The sequence below is a fragment of the Rattus norvegicus genome, chromosome 6, assembly GCF_021556685.1.
Source record: "Rattus norvegicus strain SHRSP/BbbUtx chromosome 6, alternate assembly SHRSP_T2T, whole genome shotgun sequence".
Classification (NCBI taxonomy): domain Eukaryota; kingdom Metazoa; phylum Chordata; class Mammalia; order Rodentia; family Muridae; genus Rattus; species Rattus norvegicus.
In genome coordinates this window covers 135,906,523-135,931,513 of record NC_141539.1, presented here as the reverse complement: position 1 = coordinate 135,931,513, position 24,991 = coordinate 135,906,523, and the positions used below count along the sequence as shown (strand labels likewise).

Genomic DNA, 24,991 nt, shown 5'->3' with positions numbered 1-24,991 from the left:
AATGCTGTCTCGAGGGAAAAAAAATTGACAAAGATTAAAGCTATATACTTAGTAAGATACAGGTGCTGATTAAATTATATTATACTTAGCTGGAAATGATAGCCATGCATTGTTTGAGTGAGGTACGAGGCTGGAGTCTAGCAAGTCAAAGGTAAAGTACCCCATGTTGAACAGTTAGAGCCCCAGCAGTAGAAAGAGCAGCTATAGCTGGTACATTGTCAGATGCAAAGAAAAGCAAGACGTACTTCGAAGTTGTACTTCTTCATCTGGTTGAGGTGCCGGCAGTACAGGTAGAGCATGCCAATGCTGCTGCCCACTGCAATGTAGTCCCCGTTGGTGTCCAGGGCTGTGAGGTAGACCACAATGGAGCGAAAGCCTCTCTGGATCTTTGTGGGAATGGCGTTGAGGAGATAGTACAAAGGGCAGAATTCTCGGAACGTTACAGGCTCTGACACCGATGCCATGGTCAAGGTTTCCGCAGATGTTCTCCAGACAGTATGAATGTTTATTCGTCATCTAGGGAAACCTATGGGCTACAGAATACAGCAGTGTAACTCTTTCAGGTCTACTCATGCCAAAAAATAATAATGTTTATAGTGGGAATATGGTATTCTCAGGCAAATAAAAATCATAGCTGGAGGGGCTGAGGAGACAGCTCAATGGTTAAAAGCATGCCCTGCTTTTGCAGGATACTCCCCACATCAGACAGCCCAGGACCTACTGGAACTCCAGCTCCCACACTGCGCTCACATGCACATACTCCCATCCAGACATGGGCATACACATGAAAGTTAAAATAAAATAAAGTGGGATGATGGAAATGACTCAGTGGTTAAGAGCACTGACTGATCTTCCAGAGGCCCCAGATTCAATCCCCAGCACCCACATTACAGCTCAAACCATCTGTGACCCCAGTCCCAGCAGATTGAAGCCCTCTTTTGGCCTCTGTGGGCAAAGCATGTGCAGACCTACATGCAGGTAAAACCCATACATACAAATAATAATAGTAAAATAACAATGAAAATGAAAATAAACCTTTAGAAAGGAACTCTAGCTGGAGCTTAAGCAGAGAAAGTGAGTGAGAAGTGAGGTTGCTTCAGCATTTGAATTTCAAATGCACTTCAGTTAGGACTAGCTCCCACAACACTGGGGTCAAACAGAAGAGCCGAAAGCACAATTCTTTTCAATTCTTATGTTCTAGCCATAAAGGTCAATGCAACAAAAAAAGAGACATAAAATGACAGGAATTAGCCCTGGGTTTCCTTAAGAAAATGCAGGATTAGTGTGAATAGAAGTGAGCCAGGAGCAGGTCTCTCTTGAGAAGACTACCACTGCGCTGTCTTTTTCCAAAGCACTTCTCTCTCTGGCCTAATAGTCAAAGAATCATGCCTAAGTTCATTTTGAATCTTCTTAGGTAGAGAAATGCTTGTAATCCCAGCATTCAGGGGACTGCAGCAAAAACATTGCTCTAAGTTCAAATTTAGCCTAGGCTACAGTGAAAACACTCTCAAAACAAAATAATCTCCAAGTTTTCTTTCTTTTTTAAAATTTATTTATTTTATGTATCACTACACTGTCACTGTCCTCAGACACACCAGAAGAGGGCCTCGGATCCCATTACAAATGGTTGTGAGCCACCATGTGGTTTCTGGGACTTGAACTCAGGACCTCTGGAAGAGCAGTCCGTGCTCTTAACTGCTGAGCTATCTCTCCAGCCCCCTCCAACTTTTCTTAATAAAGAAAAAAACATGGCTCCAAAATCACTTATGACCACTGTCCAGCCAATAGAAAGTCTGTAAAAGACTCTACTGTAAACATCCAATAATATAGTCCACCTGTCTGAGCAAGACACAGGAGAAAGCCTGTATCAGAACAATAAGCCCAGTCGAGAAAAATGAATTCCTCCCATTAATGTCTGGTGAAAAAGCAGGTCCCCATAGCCACCTGGAACCCAGTCACCATGCAGCTCCCACCTGCCCCTCCATGAACTAAATCAAGATACTCTATCCTCACCAGCACCTTGTGCTCAACAAAGTTCACTCACTCATTTAAGCCTTACTCTGCCCTAGATGTAGGTGGCCTCTTCCTCAACTTTCAAAAGAAAGCACTGAAGTGAGACCCAGTGGGGACCACAGGGCTGAGCCTTGAATCTCAGTCTGAACCCTTAATCCACAGCCCTGGACCATAGCTCTGCAATAACCAACAGGTATTGCCACATCGACAGTCTGTCTGATCCAACCTGGAGGCATCGTTTACACCTAGTTAGGGTTATTACTACTGAAATGAAACTCTATGACAAAGCAGACTGGAGAGGAAAAGGCCCATCTGCTTTGCACTTCCATATTGCTGTTCATCACCCAAGGAAGTCAGGACAGGAACTCAAGCAGGACAGGAACCTGGAGGCAGGAGCTGATGCAGAGGCAAAAGTAGATTGATGCTTACTGGCTTCCTCTTCATGGCCTTTGCAACCCAGAACCAGCAGCCCAGGGATGGTACCACCCACAACAGGCAAGGCCCTCTCCCATCAATCACTAAGAAAATTAGTGTCTTACGGGCCCATGTACAACCTGATCTTATGGAGGCATCTTCTCAGTTGAGATTCTCTCCTCTCCAGTAACTATAGCTATGTCAAGTTGATATAAAATTAGCCAGTACAGGTTCCACGAGGCCTTCTGAGCCTTGTTTAGTAACTTCTTGGGATGCTCAATTCACTATCCCTTTGAACTGTGAGTTCTCTAATACTCTACGCTTGAGTGACTGAGTCCTTAGTCTTCTGATTAGGTTCATCAAACCCATTCTCACGTGAGCATCTTGAATGATTTCTCTACCATTCAGCTTTTGCTACAAAGAAGGGTCTCCACAAATAGGCTTCTGTTAAAATGCACGTCCTACACGAGATCTCCCCTACCCACCACCCCAGCACAGCACTCCTATCATGCCACCTGCTTGTTTTGTCTACATTTCTTTAGACTTTCAACATGGAAGCACATGCATACATACATGTGTACAAACACAGACAGACAGGTCTATAAGTCCTGTAAAAGCAGAGGCCACACTGCCTCACTTACCCCTTAGGGCATGTAGAAAAGAGTCTGGCACTGGACAGGTGTGCACTGAGCAGATGAATGAATAATGAGAAAGGATAACAGAGAAGAAAGGAGTGAGTGACAGGAATGGAATACTACCCAATAGCTTTTGCTCAAGGCTGGGAAAGCATGGATATAATTACCCAGTGTCCACACATGGTAACAGCCAATACAGTAGAGGTCCACTGTACATAACTGTAACTCTATCCTTGATTGTTAGGGATCTAACTGAAACATATTCTTTTAGCAGAAGTCAAGGCTCTGGAAGGCTCAGAAATCTGTCCAAGTCACAGAACTAATACAACAGAAATCTAAACTATGAGAACTGAACTGTCTAAACACCAGCACATCACAAATTTATAGCCTGACAAGGACCCCACAGCTTTGACTAGGAGATGCCTGCTCTCTAAATCAGACTGCAGAAGCACCCTAGAAAAGTGGACAAATCCACAGGATCCAATCAGATGCAGAAGGCATGGCTGGCAGACAAAGCCAGCTAGCCACTGGCCATCACCTTTCAAAGCAGGGAGACCACTGTAGAGCATAGGGCTCTAAAAACATAGGAACAGGAGCAGGAGGAATGCTGCAGTTATGAGAGCCCAGCACTTGGGAGGCTTCCCAGTTAGAGGCCACTGAGGACTGTAGAGTGAGCTTCAGACCAGCCTGGGCTACATGGTGGGCACTGGCTCAAACACACACACACACACACACACACACACACACACACACACACACACACACACACAGCCAAGAACGCATTACTAGAACTAAAATTCTCTTTTAAATGTTCAGTTTTATCATCACAAAAAGCACAGACATATATCTGAGCACATTCTTTTTTTTTTTTTTTTTTAAACTTGAGTATTTCTTATTTACATTTGGAATGTTATTCCCTTTCCTGGTTTCCGGGCAAACATCCCCCTAATCCCTCCCCCTCCCCTTCTTTATCGGTGTTTCCCTCCCCACCCTCCCCCCATTGCCCCCCCCCCAGCTGGGGACCAAACCCAGGGCCTTGCGCTTCCTAGGCAAGCGCTCTACCACTGAGCTAAATCCCCAACCCCCTCCTCTTTTTTTTTTTTAAGATTTATTTTTATTTATATGAGTTCACTGTAGCTGTCTTCAGACACACTGGAAGAAGGCATCGGATCCCTTTATAGATGGTTGTGAGCCACAATGTGGTTGCTGGGAATTGAACTCAGGGCCTCTGGAAGAGCAGTCAGTGCTCTTAACCCCTGAGCCATCTCTCCAGCCCCCCAAGCACATTCTTGGAAACAGTTTTTATTTTTAAAAATTTATCATCATCATCATTATCCGATGGGCATTTTGCCTGCACTTATGTCTGTGTACCATGTGTACCTGGTGCCTGCAGAGGCGAGAAGGAGGTATTAGATCCCCTGGAACTGAAATTACAGACGGTTATGAGCCACCATATGCTGGAACTCAAGCTCAGGTCCTCTGCAAGGGCAACAAGTACTTTTAGCTGCGGAAACATCTCTCCAGCCCCTGTGTTTAATTTTTATTTATGTTGCAAGAGCCAATGAAGCCCAGAAGAGGGCATCAGTGGCTCTGGACTCAGAGTTACAGGAGGTTGTGGACCACTAGAGATGGGTGCTGGGGGGGTTGGGGATTTGGCTCAGTGGTAGAGCGCTTACCTAGCAAGCACAAGGCCCTGGGTTCGGTCCCCAGCTCTGAAAAAAAAAGAAAAAAAAAAAAAAAAAGAGAGAGATGGGTGCTGGGAACCTAACTCAAGTCTTCCGATAGAGCAGCAGTGCTCTTACCCACTGAGCCGTTCTCCAGACCCTTGGAAAAATTTAAAAGGTTGAAAAGGCTAGTCCAGTGGGAGTGAATTAGCAATACTAACAAGGGTTTTGAGAAGTGAAAATATTAAAATGCATTATCAAACTGTTTTCCATAGCTGTCATGATTTTCACTTTAAACATGTTTTTCCAAAGGACACGGAAGGTCGGTAAGTCACAGCACTAGGTGTGGTTCTGGCTCCCTCAGCACCAGGCCTGTGCCTTCCACCCAGGAGTCACACAGGGAAAGGGCTGAAGCTGACTGCAAGAAAACGAGCCCACAGGAGAAGGCTGAGAAATCAAGAGCTGCGGCCTCCCTATTTGTGACACATTTGAGGAAAACGACTTAGACTTAATGAACACTCCTGACTAGTGTTTCTGCATCCATAGTCTGCAGAAGTTTGCATCCATAGCCATACAAGTTTGAAGGCACACTGGCCTACTTCAGGTTCAGACCCACTGCCATGAACTAAACTGAGGCTTTCTGCCATAGAACAGCTGCTCACTGCAGTGGCAATGGCGTCAGAGGGAAAGGACTGGGGCTGAATCCCAGAGCTATCCTAAGAGCAGCTGTGGGCCCTGGGGATTATGGAATGGCTCCAGGCTGCGGTTTACCCACCTGACAATGGTAAATAATACTGCCAAGGAGTAAGGTAGCACCAAAGCCAGACTGAGTGCTGTCCAGGCTGAAACCCTGGTGCTTATCACAGCTCCTCCCTCTTGCTCACCTTCATGTACGCTCCCACACTAAGGCCAAGGACCCCTTCCCCACACTCAGGCTTCACAATTCACTGTCCCCTCTACTCAGAAGGATCTCCTTCTACAGATGTGGCTTCTTTTCATTCTGGGGCCGCAGCAGGACCATTATCACTCCAGAAGCCTCTCCAGGCTAGATCGCATATGAGTGTCCAAGCTTCCCTTTCCGTCTGTCATGCCCATCATGACTCTCACTCACCACAGCCTCAGATTCTTCACTTGCTAAATAACCTCTTCTGTGAGAAGGGATGCCAGTTCTCTCTTAGCACAGAGTACCTGTCCATAAATATTTGTTGAATGAATAAATAAAATGCTAACTTCTAGTCTTATTGCAAAACAATCTTGATACAATTCCCTTCCTCTGCCCCTCCCCGCTTCTGTTCTTCTCTCTGCTCTCATTCTTGCTAGGGAAGAGGTCTACTACTGTGGTATAGCTCAATCCTTTTGTCCAGTGTTTAGGATAAATAATGCGAGGGTTGAAGAGATGGCTCAGCAGTTGAGAACACTTATTACTCTTCCATAGCACATGGATTTGGTTCTCAGCACCCACCCCACAGAACAGCTCACAACCGCCTGATAACTTCCAGTGCCGAGGGATCTGATGCTTTCTTCTGGTCTCTGCAGGCATTGAACATGCATGGTACACATAAAGACAAGGCACATATATGCATATAAATAAAATTAAAATATATAAGCAATGATTCTTTGGCTATGAGTATTTCATTAAAAATGCAAAAGTTGAGTTAAAAACAGAAGTTGTGGGCTAGAGAGACACATAAATGGTTAAAAATGGTTGCTACTCTTTCCAGAGGCCCTGAGTTCAATACCCACTTCTGGCGGCTCACAATTTCTTGGAACTCTTGTAACTCTGACATCCTCTTCTGGCCTCCATAGGTACCTACATACAGGTGACACACAAAACCACTACACACATAAAATAAATCCTTTATAAAAGTCATAGTTTCCCTCCCCATGCTCCATCAATTCCATAAACATGAAAGGTAGACTATATCCAGCCATCATTTTAATGAGCATTTCCCAAAACTAAAGCTCGGAGTAACCTAGAACCCAAACTATGCACCCAGCAATACAATGGCCACATGTCACCACAGGCTCTGATAGCATTTGTGTACCAAGGACCTTCTCCAAACTCAATACAAAATAACAAGTAGTATTCCTGCACAGTTTTTTCTAGACAGTCTCAGTCTAGCCCAAGGTCCTCAAACTTCTAAGTGCTGAGATTACAGGCACAGACTTTCTTGCCTGCCACACCTCTATCCCCCTCTCTTACTCTTTAATTAGAATTGTTACTTATATGTGTAAGTTTGTAAATTCAGTCTGCTGAAATTACTTAGTGTAAGCACATCTGGCCCTTACAATCTATCCTTATTTGGGCTTTTAAGTTATATTCATTTGAGACAGTCTCACACTGTAGCTTTGGCTGGCCTGGAACTCCCAGGGATCTTCTTGCTCAGTTCCATGAGTAGCACGAGTACACACATACAACACCACGCCCAGCTGATGGACTATTTTACGGCAGAATGCAAAGGGGCGGGAATAATTCACCTCATGGATGAAATGCTGTCTCTTCCCTGCTTCCACTCCTGCTGGCTAGCCAAGTGTCACAAGTTAAGCCCAACCCAAGTACTGAAACCAGACATTTTAACCTGGCAGTGGCGGCTCAAGCCTTGAATCCCAGCATTCAGGAAACAGAAACCAGGAGGATCTCTAAGTTCAAAGCCAGCCTGGTGTACACAGCAAGTTACAGAATGACCAAGGCTATACAAAGAAACCCTGTCTTGAACAACAAAACAAAGCAAACAAACAAAGAGAAACCAGACATCTGAACAAAGGTCCACATCCAACGTCATCTCCATCTATACTGTCTGCTCCAGGTGCAAATTTTACATTTCTATTTATTTGTTACTAATGTGTGTGTGATATAGATGTATAAGTGTGTGCGCACCATGACACGCACATGGCAGCCAGAAGACAACACTAGAGTCAGTTTTCTGTCCATCTTTACATGGGCATCAGGATGGGACTCAAGCCCCCAGGAGGGTCTTGGCGTCCTGCTGGCCCCCTAAAAGAGCTTGTAATCCTAGGACACAGAAGTATAGGAAGGATGAATGCTATAAATCCAAGGCCAGCTTGGCCTACACTGACAGTTTACAAACCAATCAAAGTCTACACGGCAGCATTCTGCCAACCCCTACCTCTAACTGACAACTACAACAAAAACTACAAACACCTAAAGGAATACAATACAATCAGCACTCAACACATTGTTGGATTAATCTCTCTCAAAGCCCCTGTGCTGACCAGGTATGGTGGTGCATACCTATAATTCAAGCATTCAGGAGGCTGGGGCAGGAGGACCTTAGCAAGTCTGTGGACAGTCTGGACTTTATAGTGAGATCCTGTTCCCAAAAGAAAACAAATACTATGCCACATTGCCCCAATACGGCAGCAAAGATTCATTGGGACTCTTATGACCAGATCCAAAGGGTACATTCATGAGAAACATGCATCCTGAACTTGCTTCTGCTTCAACAATCCGGAAAAAACACCACCAAGCCAGGTGTGGTGGCCCACACCTTTAGTTCCAGGCAGGGGCAGGAAGGATCTTTGAATTCAAGGCCAGCCTGAGTTCCAGAACAGCTATGACTACACAGAAAAATCTTATCTTGGAAAACAACAACAAAACAATAAAAAAAAAAAAAAACCTAATTTCTGCCTCCTGATTCTACCAAGCTCCCTTGTCAACACTGGTGGGAAATTCTCCGTACTTGACCCTAAAACCCATTCTTAGCATAATCATCTCCTAATCTGTTCCTCACCTTTCTAAATTCAAGCATCTGCTGTTGCCCTCAGCTTTCTGCCTTCTCCCCACTAAGTCCCAGCAGTCCTTTTGCTTGAATTATATAAAGGCTACTGTGAATTGAGATCCTCTTCAACCCCAATAGACAACTTCCCTAAGGAAAACTGAAAACAAATCCAGTAAGAACCAGTCTTCCATTGAGAAAGACAATGTGGCTATATCAAAACAACTGCTTAGGCCTGGAGACATAGATCAGCCCTCAACAGCAAGGGGCTGCCCTTCCAGAGGACCAGAGTTCGATTCCTACCACCCACATGGCAGTTAACTACCTCCAGGGATCTGACACCCTCTTCTGACCTCTGTAGGCACTGCACACATGCAGGTACACAGAAATAAACACATGGAGGCAAGACGCCCATTCACATAAAATAGGATTTTTAAAACTTAGGTGGGGTGGGAGGTGGGGAATGAATCCCTGGAGGACTTCATTTCATCCTCCCCATCCTCAGGATTCTCAGGTTGGAAATCTCAAGGACAAGACTTCCTGAGGGAGTGACTGGGTGTGAAGGGTAAGCATACACCCCTAGGGCCTGGCACAGCAGCTGGCATAGGGGAAGCCTAATAAACTACACGTTAAATGAACAAACATGGGCAGTAAGTCAGGTTACAAAACCAAACAAAAGGGCCACAGGTATAGAAGCATTACAGCTGGGTGGGAGTAGGTACAAAAAGTGTTGCAGCTTCGAAGACAAGGACGCTCCCGGTGATAAGGAACTAGAGCAAATTTGAATTCCTGAGTTCACACCTAGGACCTGAGTTTCCCACAACTCCCTGCTCCAGAAAGTTTTTAAAACCTTGGCTGCAAATGATCATTCCAGTCAATGACAAATCAATACACCTTCCATGCTGCCAACAAATGGAACAGAAAATTACTGAATATCGGTGAGAAAGAAAGGAAGCACAAGGGGCAGGAAAGAGAAGTAAAGTTGAGAAGGAAAACAAAAGTAATGGGAAGCCAGAGACTTAAGGGACTAAACGAAAAACCAGCAAAGCCCACAGAGCCGGGTGGGTGACAGCAAGGACTAACCCTTATTGACCCTGGCTGTGCGTGCACTGACCCATTTAATCCTCCACTATCCCAAGATAAAAACTTATCATTTTACGGATGACGAAGCTGAAGCTAGAAGTTGACACTTGCTCCAGTAGACGAGTAGGAAGGGGAAGCACAGTGACCTGACCCCGAGTCTGACCCCAGGGTCACCCCATTCTTTAACCCTCACTGTCCACTCGGCCTCGGAGACCACACAGGGAGGCATTCGGTATCCATTTAACCAACACTTACTCAACTCCTACTGGGTGCCCAAGCCAGCTGCTTGGCGCTGGTGGGCGAATGTAAGGGATACAGCTGAGGATCCGGGAACAGAACAGAACGCAATGTCAATCTTAAGGCTGAGGAGCCTGGAGCCCGCCGCGAGAGGGATGCAGGGTGGGGCAGGAGGGGAGGAGCGAGGGGAGCTGGGGCGCCGTGGCGGCCCCCGGCGGTGTGCGAACGCTGCGGCGCCCGGTGCTCTGCACAGACGCGGGCTGACAGACGCGCCGCGTGCGGTGGCTGCCAGGGGGACGGCAACACGGCTGTGGAGACTCTGAGGGGCTGAGACAAGGAAAGGCGGCCCTGCCAGGGGGCGGAAAGGCGAGGGGCGGCGTCGGGACGTCGGAGGCGTCCAGCACCCACCAGCACGCTCCCGAACTCACCTCCCGCGGCAGCCCCTCAGGACTCCTCAGCCCCGCCAACCCGGAGGAGGCGGGATGGACTCCCGGCCGCAGGGGCTGCCGGGAGCCTGTTGCCTAGGCAACGGGTTAGGCCTCAGAGACGAGCCGTGACTCCGCCGGAGAGCTAGAGCGGCAGAGCTACAAGTGTCGGCGGGCCCGCGGAAGTGACATCACTTCCTTAGTCCGTGGGCGGGGCTTCTGGTCATCTCGGTATCTACCTGTGGACCGCATGGAAGGTGCGTGAGAGGGCTATGCTTCCCTGGCTGGGGAGGCTACAGGTCTTGTGGGGAAAGGTAACGAGCCCGTGTCGTGTCGTGTGGGGTGCGCCTGGATCTCGCGGGCTGCCGGGAGCCTTGTTCCTTCCGGTGTGTCAGTCATCTGAATGTGGTGAAGTGTCAGCGGTGTGAGGCTCAGAGCATCCCGGAGCACATTGGAGCCAAGCCTGACCTGCCAACCCCTCTGGAAACCCTTCCCCGAACTCCCGCAGTCAGTGAGACCGGCCGTGGAGCTTGCACTTTGTGATAAAGGCTGTCTCTGTGTCGATTAGTGTCGCATGGGTCAGTACGTTAGCCTATGGCTGTGGTCTCGTTGAGTCCCATTTAGTTTACAAGCTTAAAAACCTCTGCTGTGCCTCTCTCAGAGCTGGTCTGGGACTCACTGATATTTCCCTATTTGCCTCTGAGTGTCTAGAAGTCAGAACTGTGCTTTTGATTCCTAAGTGGGTCCAGCAAACTAAGTCAGATGTGCTCCTCACCCTTAAGAATCCCCCCGAAGGACGAATGTAATACAGGAAGTAAGAGCAGTTCCTCCATGTAACGCGTTAGATTCAAAATCTACTATGTATGCAAGATATGGGAGGGGATGAGACATAACCCCTACTCTGGGTGAGCTCAGCCCTGCGGGGAATATAGACTCACTAGTGAATGTGATGACAGCCGACCAATAGGAGGTAACATGTCTACTGCAGTGACACGTAATGCAACTGGGGGATCCAGGAAGACTTCTTGAAGTAAATAACTGTTCAAGTTGCTTCCTGTTACTATGGTCAAAATACTGTCCCCAAAAAGCATCTTGGGAGGGAAAGATTTTATCTGTCTTACCCTTCCAGGTCATAATCCATCAGTGTGGGAAATCGGCAGGAACCATGAAGGAGGCTCCTTCCCTTCCACTACCTCCCGAGTTTGCTTTCTCCTACGATTTTCTTTTATGTGTATGAGTGTTAATGCCAGCATTTATGTAAACGTATCATGTATGTTCAGTGTCCACAGAGGCCACAAGTGGACATGGTATCCGCTGGAGTAAGGATCACGGCTGGTTGTGAGCTTCTTTGTGGGTGCTGGGTCTTCTGAGCCAGCTCCAGCCCCTCAGATAGTTTCTTAGACAGCCCAGGACCACTTCCCCAAGGGTGGCACCACCACCGTGAGTCAGGCTCTTGAACGTCATTTAACACACAGACATCCCCACAGACAATTGTTAAATGGTGGCTCTCTTCCCTGGTATACCAAGCTGACAGCAAAAGTAACCAGGACAGAGACTTTCTTTCTTTGTTTCTTTTTTTTGCATTTAACTATTACAAATATATCTATTGCAAACTACAGATACGTTAACAGTTATATACAAACAGAATTTTATCTATAAATTCTCTGGTTGCATTGAAATTTTGGGGTCAGAAGAAACAAGTCTCGAAATATTCTAGTCTCCTAATGAAGGTGACGTTAAAATACAGAAAATGAAATCCAGAGCTGGAGATGTGGCAGCAGTCCCGAGCACTTGCTGCTCTTCTAGCGCAGTGGAGTTTGGTCCCCACACCCACACTGAGCGGCTCACAAACACCTACAACTCTAGCTCCAGGACGTCAGTCACCCTTCTGGCCTTGGCATCACTCCCACACATTCACACACACACACACAAACAACCCTTTAAAAATAAACTCTGCCCCATATGGAATATTCCACTAAAAACCCAGAGAATTTTTTTTTTCCTTAGAGGTTTTCTTTCTTTCGAGTGAGGCGATTTTAACATTCAAGATTGAAATGAAAATGACCAGAATTCTGTTATTACTCTCTAGCGTCCGAAGTTTTTAACAATTCCCTCTGTCCAAGTCACTGTCTCGGCCTTCCTATAGGAGGGTAGAACACAAAATATTTACACCATTTATTTATTTTAATTAGCTTACAAGGTAGGTTTCTTTATGGCACTTCGGGTGTCCCTCTTTGACCCTTTCCCCCCCCATCTCCACCCTAGCTCCACTTAGATGTCTTCCCCCAGGACTCCCTTCCATTCTCAGGTTGCAGGGAACCAAGTGCGCTCACTCATTTGGTAGTGAGGTAGACCATGAGACAGGAGATCGAATCCCGGTGCCACTCCAGGTCACTGCCTGCTCTCTGCTGTGCTTGCAGTGGCCTGTGTGGCTCCAGCTCTGTGAGCCCTTGTTTGCCACTTACCTGTTCAGCTTTGTCCTGTTTCTTGTACTCACCAAGTTCATGGTCAAAGACAGTTTTAACTGAAGCCCAGAACTCACAGTGGTTGGCTGGCCTTGATCTCTTGGCTCTCTTGAACACTAGGATTAAAGCCTTTCCCGGACACCTGGGTTTCTGTTCCCTTTTTACATGGTGCTTAGGGTCTGGACTGGTTAAAGTAATTTACTTGTATACTTTTTGACTCTTTTGGGAGTGTAAGTGCCGTGGTCAAATTGCCGGTTCTCATTCACTCACTTCATCCCCCATGCCTGACATGTTGAAGGTAACCAACTGGTATCTGTTAGTTGTTTTAGTAAAGGATGAATGAAAAAGATCAAGCAGAGCTATTGGCTGGGTGTGGTTGCACAGGCTGCAACCCAAGCTACCTCAGAGGCTGAGGCAGGAAGAAAGTTCACAGTCTGTCTTGGCTGTAAAATAGGTCCCACCCGCCAGAGCAACTTTATGAGATCGTCCCACAGTATATGGATGGGCTGGGGATGTAGCCCAGTGGAGCATGCACAGGGACCTAGGCTCAATCCCCAATACCATCAAAGCAAACCAAAAAACAGAAGAGCCCTAAAGAATACTGTGTTAGCAGACACACACACACACACACACACACTCACGAACAGTCAGCGTGGCCCATGCTGGAATAGCAGAGCAGCACTGAGGCAGAGAGTGAGTGAGGGGCCGTGGTGGAGAAGGGAGGTGGTAACTGGCTGTTATATGTCAGGCCCTTGCAGCTTCACATGTTATTTACATTTGGTTTTGCTGTCTTAGTCTCACTGTGTGGGACCAGACTGCTTTGAACTCATCTATCCACTTTAGAGCAGGGCCTGCGTTATCACCATTTCGCAGATGAGAATATTGAGGTTCCAAGAGATTGACAACTATGCCTACATTCACAGCTGGCAGAGCTGGGACTCACACCCAGGAAGCATGGTCCGTATTCAGGGTGTGACCTCCAAAGCATGCAGCTGCCATGTATCCTGGATTCCTCTAAGCTGTGAGATGACTGTGTAGGTTTGTAAGTCTAGAAGGCAGCACAGATGCTGCGCTGCTCTTGGTCTCGCTTTCCTCAGGTCTTGGTTTGGGGGGATCTCAGATGGACAGTACTACTGAGGGAAGGCGCGTCCCAGCAGAGACAACTGTGTGGCTCGAAGGCCTTCCTAGGAGCTCTGCCTAGCTATGCAGGGCTGGAGCAGAGATGCAGGCAGAGCTTTGAACATCTTCCCAAGTCACAGGCAGAGCAGCTGCAGCCTGGCAAGACCACCTCTGCATCCCCAGTGTCCACTGCCTCAGCACTGTGGTGTGATGAGCTCTCAGGAGTCAAAAGCTCAGGTTAAGAGTTCGAAGTGCGGCCCCGGGGGGGGGGGGGGGTTCAAGGTGCCAGGTATAAAGAGTCGAGACTAGACTGTCTCATAGGAGAGATAATGGTAAGCGTTAATGTGTTAGTAGAAAGTCACAGCTTGTTTCTCTTTTTTTTTAATATTTACTTTATGTATAAGTACACTGTAGCTGTCTTCAGACACACCAGAAGAAGGCATCAGAACTCATTACAGATGGTTGTGAGCCACCATGTGGTTGCTGGGATTTGAACTCGGGACCTCTGGAAGAACAGTCAGTGCTCTTAACCGCTGAGCCATCTCTCCAGTACCTTGTTTCTAACTCTTAAAGTAGACAAGGTGGTGGGCCCTGGAGACAGGTAGGAGGATCTCTGAGTTCAAGGACTGCCAGAGCCACATTTGAGACCCTGTTTCCAAGAAGAAAAGTAGACAAGTGTTTGTGGAGCCATGAGCTGTGAAGAGCCTCTTAGTTTCTGGGACATGGGTTTATCCAGTTGGTGAGGCATATCAGACCATTTTACTGTGGAGGCTGGTGATCCTGCCTTCCTTAACTGTCATGTTCCTCTTGCTCCCCATTAGCAAAGACTCTTGGGATCACTACACCAAGAAAACCTGTCTTATCTGTCAGTGCAAGAAAACTCAAGGACAATGCAGCTGACTGGCATAACTTAATCCTGAAATGGGACAGCCTCAGCGACAAGGGCTTCACCACAGCGAGCAGTATTGCCAACCTGAAAGTCACCTTGTTGTAAGTACATGCGGTTGCCAAGCTCTGGACTGTCACTTGTGCACTGAGAGAACTGAAGAATTTCCTGGAGTAAGTAAACTAAAGCCAAGAGAGCAGCAGAGTAATACCTGTAAATGGGCAGGGGGCTGACTGCGTGGTGCAGGACCTGCTGAAAAGGCAGGGCCTGGAGGATCACAAATGTGACACCCTGAGCTCGAGAGATGGCTCCCTAGGTAAAGGTGCTGCCACCAAGCCTAGTGACTGAGTTCAGCCCCCCACAACCTACATGGTGGAAGGAGACAGCCAAACTGCTGCAAATGGTCCTTCATGGGCACCATCGTGGCATGAATGTGCCCATTCTTATATACACACAGACAAATGTAAAATAAGTACAAGATTGTGCTGCATGTTGTGTAGATCTGTATATAAGGTTATAAAGAGATTGCCTGAGGAGAAAGGGCTGAGTGATACTATTCCCTCTCAGGAATGTGGGGTGGCAGGTAAGTGGGATCTCGTGTGTATACATTGGCTGCTGGATATCCCTCCCTCCATTTTATTTACGGGCTTTGTTTAGTTGCTATTTAGTTCTGTTTGAAATAGTTTTACCACCCCAGGCTGACCCTGAACACCCAGCGCTCCACCCGCCTCTGGCTCCTGAGTGCTGGGCTTACTGTGTACACCGCCACACCCAGCTTGTTTCCAGTTTGTGGCAGGAGCCAGCTGTGTGGCCCCAGGCTGATTTTCCTGCCTCAGCCTCCCTGAGGAGTTGGAACCACAGATGTGTGCCACTGCACCCAATTCATTTTATGTCCCTTTCTTGGTGTGTGGGTATTTTGCCTGCATATTTGTCCTTGTGCCACTTGTGTGTGTTGTCCACAGGGCCAGAAGGAGGTATTATCCTGGGACTAGAATTACAGATGAGGGTGAGCTGCCTTGTGGGTGCGTCTTCTGGAAGAGCAGCCATGCTCTTACAGCTATGCTTTCTTTCTGCAGACTGTATCTGCTGTTGTCATCTAGATTATTATTTTAGGGGTCTGAGTCTTTTCCCTGAACGCATGCACGTGCATCGCATAGCTGCACCATCTGAAGAGGCCAGCAAAGGGCGCCGGGTCCCCTGAAACTGAAGTTACAGGAGTTGTGAGCCTCCATGTGGGTGCTGAGATCAAGCCTGGGTGCTCTGAAAGAGTGGCAGGTGCTCCTAACTACTGTGCTACCTCTCCAGCCTCTGTTCAGTTTGGATCAGAGACCTGGTGCGGGCCCAGGCGTACTGTGTAGGGAAGGTAACCTTCAGCTTCTCATTCTGCCTTCACCTTGTGCCACCCCCTCTAGCTTTCTTCTATTTCTAAAAAAGACAAAGTGGAGGTGGGGAGACTTGAGAAATGACTCAGTGCAGCACTTTTCCCTGGGTGGCAGTGTACACCTTTGGTGCCAGTACCTTGGAAGCAGAGGCAGGCAGATCTCTGAGTTTGCGGCCAGCTGGGTCTACTGAGTGAGCTCCAGGACAGCCAGGGCTACAGAGAAACCCTGCTCGCAAAACAACACAATGCTTTGTATTACAGAAGGATTGGGTTCAGTTCCCAGCTCCCACATGGCAGCTCATAGCTGTCTGTAACTACAGTGCTACAGGATCTGATGCTTTCTTCTGGTCTCTGTGGGTACTGTATACACACAGCACACAGACAGACAGACAAATATTCACACACATAAATTACAAATAAATATTAAAAAGAGAAAAGAAACAAATGTAGTGGCTCATGCGCTTAGCCTAGCACTTGGGAGGCAGAGGCAGTGGATCCCTGTGAGTTCAAGACTGGCCTACACTGTACAGCATGTTCAAGCCATCTAGGACTACTTTAAAAAAGTCTTTTAAATAGATCCTGTTTTTTAAAAAATGAAAGAAAGAAGACAAAGGAGGAGAGAGAACTCCGAGGTACTCACCAGGCAAACCTGAGGACCCGATTTCAAACCTCAGCATCCACGTGGAAAGTTGGGCATCTCGGTGTGGGTTTATAATCCCAGCACTAAGAAAGGAGGCGGAGCCCCAGCCTAGTCTGTAAGCCCTAGATCCATCCCATTGATGAGAAACCATGTCTTCAAAAAGGAGGGCGGCTCCTGAGGAATGCCACCACAGGCTAACTACTGGTTCTGTACTTACTTGTGGCACACATCATAGAGGATGCTCATACTCTGTTTGCCTCATGGTCCAGACCAGAAAGAAGATACTGGGATCCCAAAGTCCTTTGAAGGGAATCCTTTCCCTACGTGGACAGAAGCCTTTCCACTAGGCTCACCTTAATAGTTGCACTTTCTTCTAACAGCACCATAGACTCCAGTTTTAAAACTACTCTTGACTCCTTTGGGAAATGACCCATGTCTTACGCGTTTCATAGAACCAGCACTAAGCCCTACACCAAGGATTCCACATGGCTACACTTCACTGCCCCTAATACAAATGAGTCCCGGTGTATAGCTCAGCAGTGGAGCATTTGCAGCACACAGAGGAGGCCCTTGGCTCCATCCAAGCACAGTAAACTTGGGTAACTAGATGTGCTCACGGTGTAAATGTAATCCTTGTATAGGAGAGTCCTTAGGAAACCTGTTAGCTCTAGGGCTAGAAAGATGGCCAAAGTGTTAGGAGCTCTTGCTATTCTTTCAAAGAACTGGAATCTGGTTCTCAGCAGCTCCTAACTGTCTCTAACTCCAGCTCCAGGGACTCCAGGGACTCCAGTGCCCAGTTCTGGCCTCCACGTTATAAATGAGCATCTATTGCAGTGACGTTTGCAACATGTTGCAATATGTCTAACATGTATGCAATGTATCTAACATGCATGCAATATGTCTAACATGATTATATAAATGATGACTTCTGTAGGATCCATTACAACAAAATGAGGCTACTGTGTAGCCAGGTTGTGAACTCCTCCTCCTCAAGCACTGGGGTTAGAGATGTGCAGTCGCCTGGCATGAGATGAGTCTGAAGAGTGTAATTTGTACCCACTACCTTCTGCTTTGTCCAGGAGTAAAGAGAAGGTTGAATTAGAGAGCAGCAGTCCAACTTCCATCGAAGAGGAAGAGAAGACAAACCTGGACTATGATAAAGGACTTGAAGCATTGTGTGAGGAGCTACAGGCCATCTTGGACGGCTTGGTAAGACCTGAAGCTACTGGCCATCAACATCACTGTCTCTCAGCCCAGGGCAGCTGTTTGGGGTTTGCTTGACTGTGGGGGCATTCAGAAGAGTCGGAGATCTCTCCTCCCACCTACTTACAAACCCTGATGCTCTCAAGTCACGTCGGGTACATACTCCAGCAGTGTCAACTGCTTCAAGGGTCCAGAGTGAATATTCAGATTCTGTGGGCCAGACCATTTCTATCACACTGACTTCTTGGTGCTGCTGTGTAACACGAGAGCAGCCATGGTGTTGTCAGTGTGGGCCTAGCAGTTCCTACTTCAGGCTGTGGTCCGAATCAACTGCATTCCTTGTTCAGATTGTTTGCACTTAGGCATTGGGAGTTCTTGTCTGAAATACCGTCTTTCTAGTAAAGCTCTGTTTGGGGAAGTTTTTGACATTTCCTTATTGACTAGCACTGAAAGGTCCCAGGCTTACTTTGCATATTTCCTGCCTCCGCCTAAGAATCAGCATTTTCCCCCAAGGGGCCTAGATCTTTGATTAGGAGAGGCCTGATAAAATGTGGTTAGTTGGGCTGGAGGGATGGCTCAGAGGTTAAGAGCACTGACTGCTCTTTCCGAGGTCCTGAGTTCAATTCCCAGCAACCACATGGTGGCTCACAGCCATCTGTAATGGGATCCGATGCCCTCTCTGGTGTCTGAGGACAGCTACAGTGCACTCACAGACATAAAATCTTTTCTTTTAAGGAAGTGGTTACTGTGGGGCTAGGGAGATGGCTCGGTGTTAGGAGCACTTGCTTCTCTCTCAAAGGACTGGAGTTTGGTTCCCAGCACAACTCTCTCTAACTCCAGCTCCAGGGCCTCCAGTGCCAGTCCCGCCTCCACAGCCACCCACACATAAATGATAAAATAAACATCTTAGAGGAAGCAAGCTCTACATGCTAGCCATCATGTTAGAAGCTCTCTGCTCTGATGAACTTGAATCTGTCTGAAACTGGTTTGAACTCAGTGTTCAAACCCAAAAGTTGGTGTTGGAGGCTGTGAACCCTGTTTTTTTGTTTTGTTTTTTTTCTCTCCCCATCCATTAAAGTGGTTTGGGGTTAAGTATCTTGGTCATACCCTTTCCCCTAAGATGTACCCCATTTTCGTGGAACGTGTTATTGTGGGAGACACTACAGCTGCTCTGTGGTCCAGGCTGCTCTTTCATTGTTAGCTCAGCAAAGCACACACAGATAGGACTCTGTCCCTGTTGGTGGCTGAGCTACAGATCTGGGTCAGAGTCTCTAGATTTCCCTTCCCTCTGAATCCTTCCAAGCTTTTCTAGAATTAGGAGGTGTCCGGAAGCTGCTTTAGGGTGTAGACTTCTTTACAGAGTTGGGTTCAAAAAGCACAGATCCAGCCCTGGCCCCGCCCGCCTCCTCACCTCAACCTTGAGCATCTTCCCAGCTGCGACTGGAAATGATGGAGCCTGTCTGGAGGTTAAGCGAAGGGAAATATCGAACCTAAGATGATTTGAGAAAGGAGAGGCTTTTAAAGATTAACATTTGCTAAATTTAGTGTGTGTCACTTTCGATAAAACCAGGGGATGGACGGCAGTTGGGAGGATCCAGTACAGGAGTTATGACTGATGCTATCCGTCTCTTTTATCCCTCAGACACATAACAGTTAACTACACTGAGGAGTTAGATTTAGTTTTGTTTTTTGTTTTTGTTTTTGTTTTTTTTCCGGAGCTGGGGACCGAACCCAGGGCCTTGCGCTTGCTAGGCAAGCACTTTACCACTGAGCTAAACCCCCAACCCCGAGATTTAGTTTTAATAAACCTTTGCTACTTAAATCTAAAACCCTAGTTAGCTCTGTCTATTGTATTTAATGATCACTGTGTAGCCGGGTGTTTCATGACCCACGTCACTGCCCCTCCATCTGTCATACTTTGGTCACTGTGGAGAAGGTGCTGGTGTCTCCTGCTGGGAGCTGGCAGAGGACACAGTAGCAGGGGAAGGGAGGTCTTCAGAGACCCAGGTTTCAGGTTCTTACTGCCTTCTCCTGTGTGCATGAGGCTCCCTTTCACTCTCGATGCCATATGAGTAAGAAAAGAGAGGCTCACAGAGGCTTCATAGAGAGGCAGAAACGTGCATGCTGGGTGCCTTTCTGCCTGTGTCATTCTGTGATACCAGCCCACGGGGACTCCGCCAGACCTTTGGAACTAAACTGCTACTGCTGCTTAGAAACCTTACTGAGGTGGGACTCCGCAAGCTCTGCTTTCTCTAAGGCTGTGAAAACCACAACTCCCACCTGTCTCCATTCCTCTGGAAATCTGCTGTCTTCTGTGGAGTTAATGGGGTGAATGACTGGAATTTCAGCCCCACCAGGACTATACATCGTAGCCTTCAAGTCTTTTATAGTTACTAAGTCTGAGATTAGAAATTCTAAGCAGTATTCTCATATTCCAAATTAATATCTTTTCAGACTAAAATACAAATGAAAATGGAAAAGCTGTCTTCAACCACCAAGGGAATTTGTGAACTAGAAAATTACCACTACAGGGAAGAGAGCAGCCGGCCCCCTCTGTTTCACACATGGCCCACGGCCTTCTTCTGTAAGTAGTTCTTCTGGAGGCCATTCTAAGAAGGGCATCAGCATTGCTTAAATCCAGTCCTTAGGAAAGGACACAGGGCCTCTGCCTTTTAAAAGGCAGACAGACGGACGGACAGATGTAAAAGTTAAGCTGGATACAGATTTGGTAGCATGCATTCCTATAGTGCTAGTTAGTAATGGACAAGCAAAAGCAGGAAAATTGTCAGGTTAAGGCCAGCTCAGCTATAAACTGAGAGCCTGTCTTTAAAAAAACAAATAAATCAGTCATCAGTCGGGGACACTTCAGCCAACCTCAGAGACCATCGTTGAGAAAAGTGACATTTCGCATGATAGTCTTCCCTGGTTAGACAAGCTCTGATGAAGTACCACGAGTAGAATCAACCTGGGGAGGAAAGGGTTTCTCTGGCTCTCGTTTCCACAGCATTTTCCTCATCGACAGGACAGGAACTCAGACAGGACTGGCCATGGGGGTTACTGCTCACTGGCTTGCTTCTCCAGGGTTTGCTCCCTGCTCAAATATCAAACCCAGGACCACCTTCCTCGAGTTCCCCACCCACATCCATGGCTACTTAAGAATCCTAACAGCCAAACTGAGGTTCCCTCCTCCCCTATAGTTCTAGCATGTCTCAAATTGACATAAATTACCCAGCACATGGTACAAGTTCATAAACCCAGTACCTGGGAGTTTGAGGCAGGAGGATCGCAGTGAGTTTAAGAGCAGCCTGGACTCAAATGTGGGGCTAAACGGGCTAGTACTTCAGCATGCTGCAGGATATTTGATCACACTGTGAGCCCAGAGATTGTGTTATCTACTGTTTCTAATTGCAGTGTGGTTCAGCCCTTAGCACACACCTTTTAGGATGGATTTTTTTTTTTTTTTTTTGTTCTTTTTTTTTCGGGGCTGGGGATCGAACCCAGGGCCTTGCGCTTCCTAGGCAAGCACTCTACCACTGAGCTAAATCCCCAACCCAGCACACACCTTTTAATCCCAAACATTGAAGGTGAAGTTAGTTTGTAGAGGGAAGCATCCATGTTTGAAAGTGAAGTCTAATTGAATGACAGGGAAGTGACAGGAAGTGGCAGATATGTCAGAGAAAGATCTGACAGAATAGGATATGCTGAAATCCCATGAGAAGAGGGAGGAAAGGGAAGCTACTTAAAAGGCAGTGCAAAGAGAAAGAAGAGACAATTTTACAGGAGAGTTTTATCAGACAGATTGGAAAACATGCTAGACGTGGGTAAAGATAGAACGACCCAGAGAATAAAAAGGAGCTAGAAGATGGGAACCTACTGTTAGTTTGAGGCCAAGTGGGGCAGTGCAGTCAGAGGCTGAGAGAAGCCAGATTGAACCAGTCAGCTTGGAGAGGAGTTTGAGCTAGAACAGCTGAGTTGAACCAGATAGCCCGAATTCAGAAAGAGCTAGAAAGAAGGGGCTTATTCAGAAGTTAAGTCTCAGAGGCTGAACATTCTAGGCCTAAATAAGATTGTGCAGAGGCTAGAAGCTTCCAGAACTAGGTCTAGGTTAACAGATGGAGATAGTGAGCCTCTGAGACAACTGCATCCGGTGAATAAAAACTTTTACATTAGCAGGTAAAGGCTCTTGCCACCACGTCCGGAAACCTGGCTGATCCCTAGGACCCACATAATAGAACCAGTGTCTGGAAGTTGCTATCTGACCTATACATTGTTTACACATGGGATGTACATGCAGAGAAAGAATAAAATGCAGAAAAAACTTTGTGGAGGTTAAACTACTTGATATTGGGGTTTTGAGGAGGGGTGGGGGTATTGTTTTTGTTTTGTTCGTTTTGATTTTCTCTGTGTAGTCCAGGTTGCTGTGGAACTCACTCTGTAGCCCAGGCTGGCCTCAGATTCTCAAGAGAGCCACCTGCCTCTGCCTCTCAAGTGCTGGAATTAAAGGTGTGAGCCACCACCACCCAGATCAGTTTGTTTTTTTTTTTTCTTTTTTCTTTTTTTCAGAGCTGGGGACTGAAAGTTTATTTTTTTAAGATTTACTTTATTTTTAATTATTTGTGTGGGTATGTGCACATACATGAAGACAGGTGCCCTTGAAGACCAGGGGCACTGTGTCCCCCTGGAGCAGGAGTGATATGGATTTGTCACCTCCTGACACGTGTGCTGGAAATTGAACCCAGCTCCTCTGGAAGAGCATCCAGTGCTCTTAACTGCTAGATCACCTCTCTAGCCCCCTTCCTTTTCCATAGTCTTAGTCTAGGCTAAACTTAGTCTAGGCTAAACTGGCCCAGGCAGGCCTCAAACTTATAGCAGTCCCCCTGCTTCATCTGGATGAAGTGGCTTACCATTACAAGTTTCGCAAGAGTTGTGTGGCCTTGTGCTTCCTACCATTTACCCATCCATCTAGACTGGCTTGGTCCTTCTTTATCCCAGTGCTGCTCTATCTGCTTTTATGTTTTCTGTTGCCCAGGACACTGAGGATGATCTTGTACCCCCCCCCCTCCATCCTCTTCCAAGCGCTGGGTTGCAAGCATTCACCCCCACACTGCCTCTGGGCACTGGGGATTAGACCTAGGGCTCCATGCATGCTGGGCAAGTACTCTACCAGGTGAGTCACCTTGCCAGTACCAGCTCCGGCTTTTAATCAGGAGCCTGTGAAAGCTCGGCTCCAACTCAGGACAGTGTTCTCATGCAGCCATGGTGTGTGCTCTGTTGCAGATGAGGTCTCCCACCAGCTCTCCGAAGCATACAGGAAGGAGCTCCTTTTGAAGCACACCATTGGCGCAGAGCTGGCCCATACTGTAGACCGCAACCTCAGCCTGACCTACCTGTCCATGTGGCTGCACCAGCCCTACATAGAGAGCGACAGCAAGCTGCAGCTAGAGAGCATGCTGCTGGAAACAGGGCACCGGGCCCTTTGACTCCCTGGCCACCTTGCCTGTGACCACGGTCTTGGAGCTCCAGACCACTGGCTGTTGTGCCTCAAGGGTCCTGGGGTCGCTCTCCCCACTGCTGCAGCTGCCCCACTGCTCCGTCCCAGAGATCCTGAAGCTCCAGTGACATAAACAATGGCTGAGGGCCGAGTTTTGTAAACCGGCGGACTTCACTGTTACATCCTGGAGACAGCCTGAGTTTCCTAGAAGCTACTACTTTGTACCTGTCCTCCATTTGTCTGTTTTGTGGTCCTGGAAATCAAATCCAGACTTCATACAAACTGAATATTCAACTGCTGGTCCACACTCCCAACCCTGTGCTTAAAATCTGAAGAGAATGTTTTAGTTCTGAAACTATCCCAGAAATACCAGACGTGTAAAGTCTCCTAAGTGGGGACAGAGAGATGGTTTAGCAGTTGAGAGCACTTGTGAACTTCTGGTTTCCCCTGGCAGCCACACATATTTGCATGTGCATGTGTGCAAATGCACATGCACCCACAGAGAAATAATCTTTTTAAATTTTAGTTTTACTTAGGTATTTGTGTATGGGCCACATGTACAGATGACCAGGGCAACCACAAATGGGGGTGGGGGTGGGGTCCTTGGAGCTAGAGTTACAAGAGGTTGTCGGCCACCTGATTTGGGTGTCAGAAACCAAACTCCAGTCAGTCCTCTGGAAAAACAGTTCATGCTCTTAAGTGCTCAGTCATTTCTCCTATAGCTGGAAATATATATATTTAATATATAAAATATATTAATAAAATATATTGAAATACACTGTTTTTAATCCAATAGAATTAATTGAGTATAGTGTCACAAAAATGAAAACCACTTACCAAAACTTGCTACTGCTTGCATGAAAAGATGAACAAGCCAGTGAGACGACCAATAACTGCAGCTTGTTTCCATCTGGGGCCTGGATGTGCTGTGTCTGTTTGGCTTTCTCTCAGCCATTAGCATACTGCCTAAGTCCATAGAGAACTAACATTCCTCAGGGAGAGCTGCCTGTATAGTGAGGTCAACTGGCCCTCAGGAACGACCACTTGTACTTCCTTCACTCCTTCCTGATGGGGGCGCACTAAGACCACTGTTCCCATCTGGGGGTGGGCACTCTTGGGCCACTGCGCCCATCTTTTGGGGAATACCCAAGACTACCCTGCTCCTTCTCTCGTGTCTGTGTGTATGGGCACACGAGCTACATTGCATCTGCAGTGGGTGTGGGGCCTTGCCTTCTGCCTTGATACAGAGCCTCTTGTTCACTGCTGTAAACACCGGGATACCTGGCTTGCAAGCTTGTGTTTCTCCTGTCTCAGCCTCTATCTCCTTGTAGATGCCATGGGGGTTACCTACACTTGTGCTGTGCTATGCTGCTTCTAGGGATCTGGACTCAGTTCATCAGGTTTACACAGTGAGCGCTGTGCCCTCTGCTGCTCCCTTTTCCCAGAGGACAAAGGTCCAGAGTTAGACACGTTTGCTTGAGACATGACCTCACTCCACAGCCAGGTTGATCTGGACATGCTACAGTCTTTGACCAAGCAATCTGTGGCTCATGATGCCTACTTTTAGCTTGTGTATAGCTGTCTTCTGTTTCCTGGAG

At 47.3% G+C, this 24,991-nt stretch overlaps 2 protein-coding genes across 12 annotated transcripts in view; one reads left to right on the top strand and one right to left on the bottom strand.

The window, feature by feature from the left end:
- Positions 1 to 10,273, bottom strand: part of Tecpr2 (tectonin beta-propeller repeat containing 2) — a 102,475-nt gene extending 92,202 nt beyond the window's left edge. For 3 of the 7 annotated variants that reach the window (NM_001427221.1, XM_087553551.1, XM_087553556.1), the window contains 2 exon segments: positions 246 to 533; positions 10,212 to 10,273. In NM_001427221.1, coding sequence (NP_001414150.1) covers positions 246 to 464 — 219 coding nt within the window. In that variant the 5' untranslated portion in view covers positions 465 to 533; positions 10,212 to 10,273. 7 annotated transcript variants of the gene reach the window in all.
- Positions 10,274 to 10,409: 136 nt separating this feature from the next.
- The window catches only part of Cinp (cyclin-dependent kinase 2-interacting protein), a 16,691-nt gene continuing 2,109 nt past the window's right edge, over positions 10,410 to 24,991 (top strand). For 2 of the 5 annotated variants that reach the window (XM_087552935.1, XM_087552934.1), the window contains exons 1-4: positions 10,410 to 10,465; positions 14,614 to 14,782; positions 17,779 to 17,908; positions 20,357 to 20,486. In XM_087552935.1, coding sequence (XP_087409061.1) covers positions 10,459 to 10,465; positions 14,614 to 14,782; positions 17,779 to 17,908; positions 20,357 to 20,486 — 436 coding nt within the window. In that variant the 5' untranslated portion in view covers positions 10,410 to 10,458. 5 annotated transcript variants of the gene reach the window in all.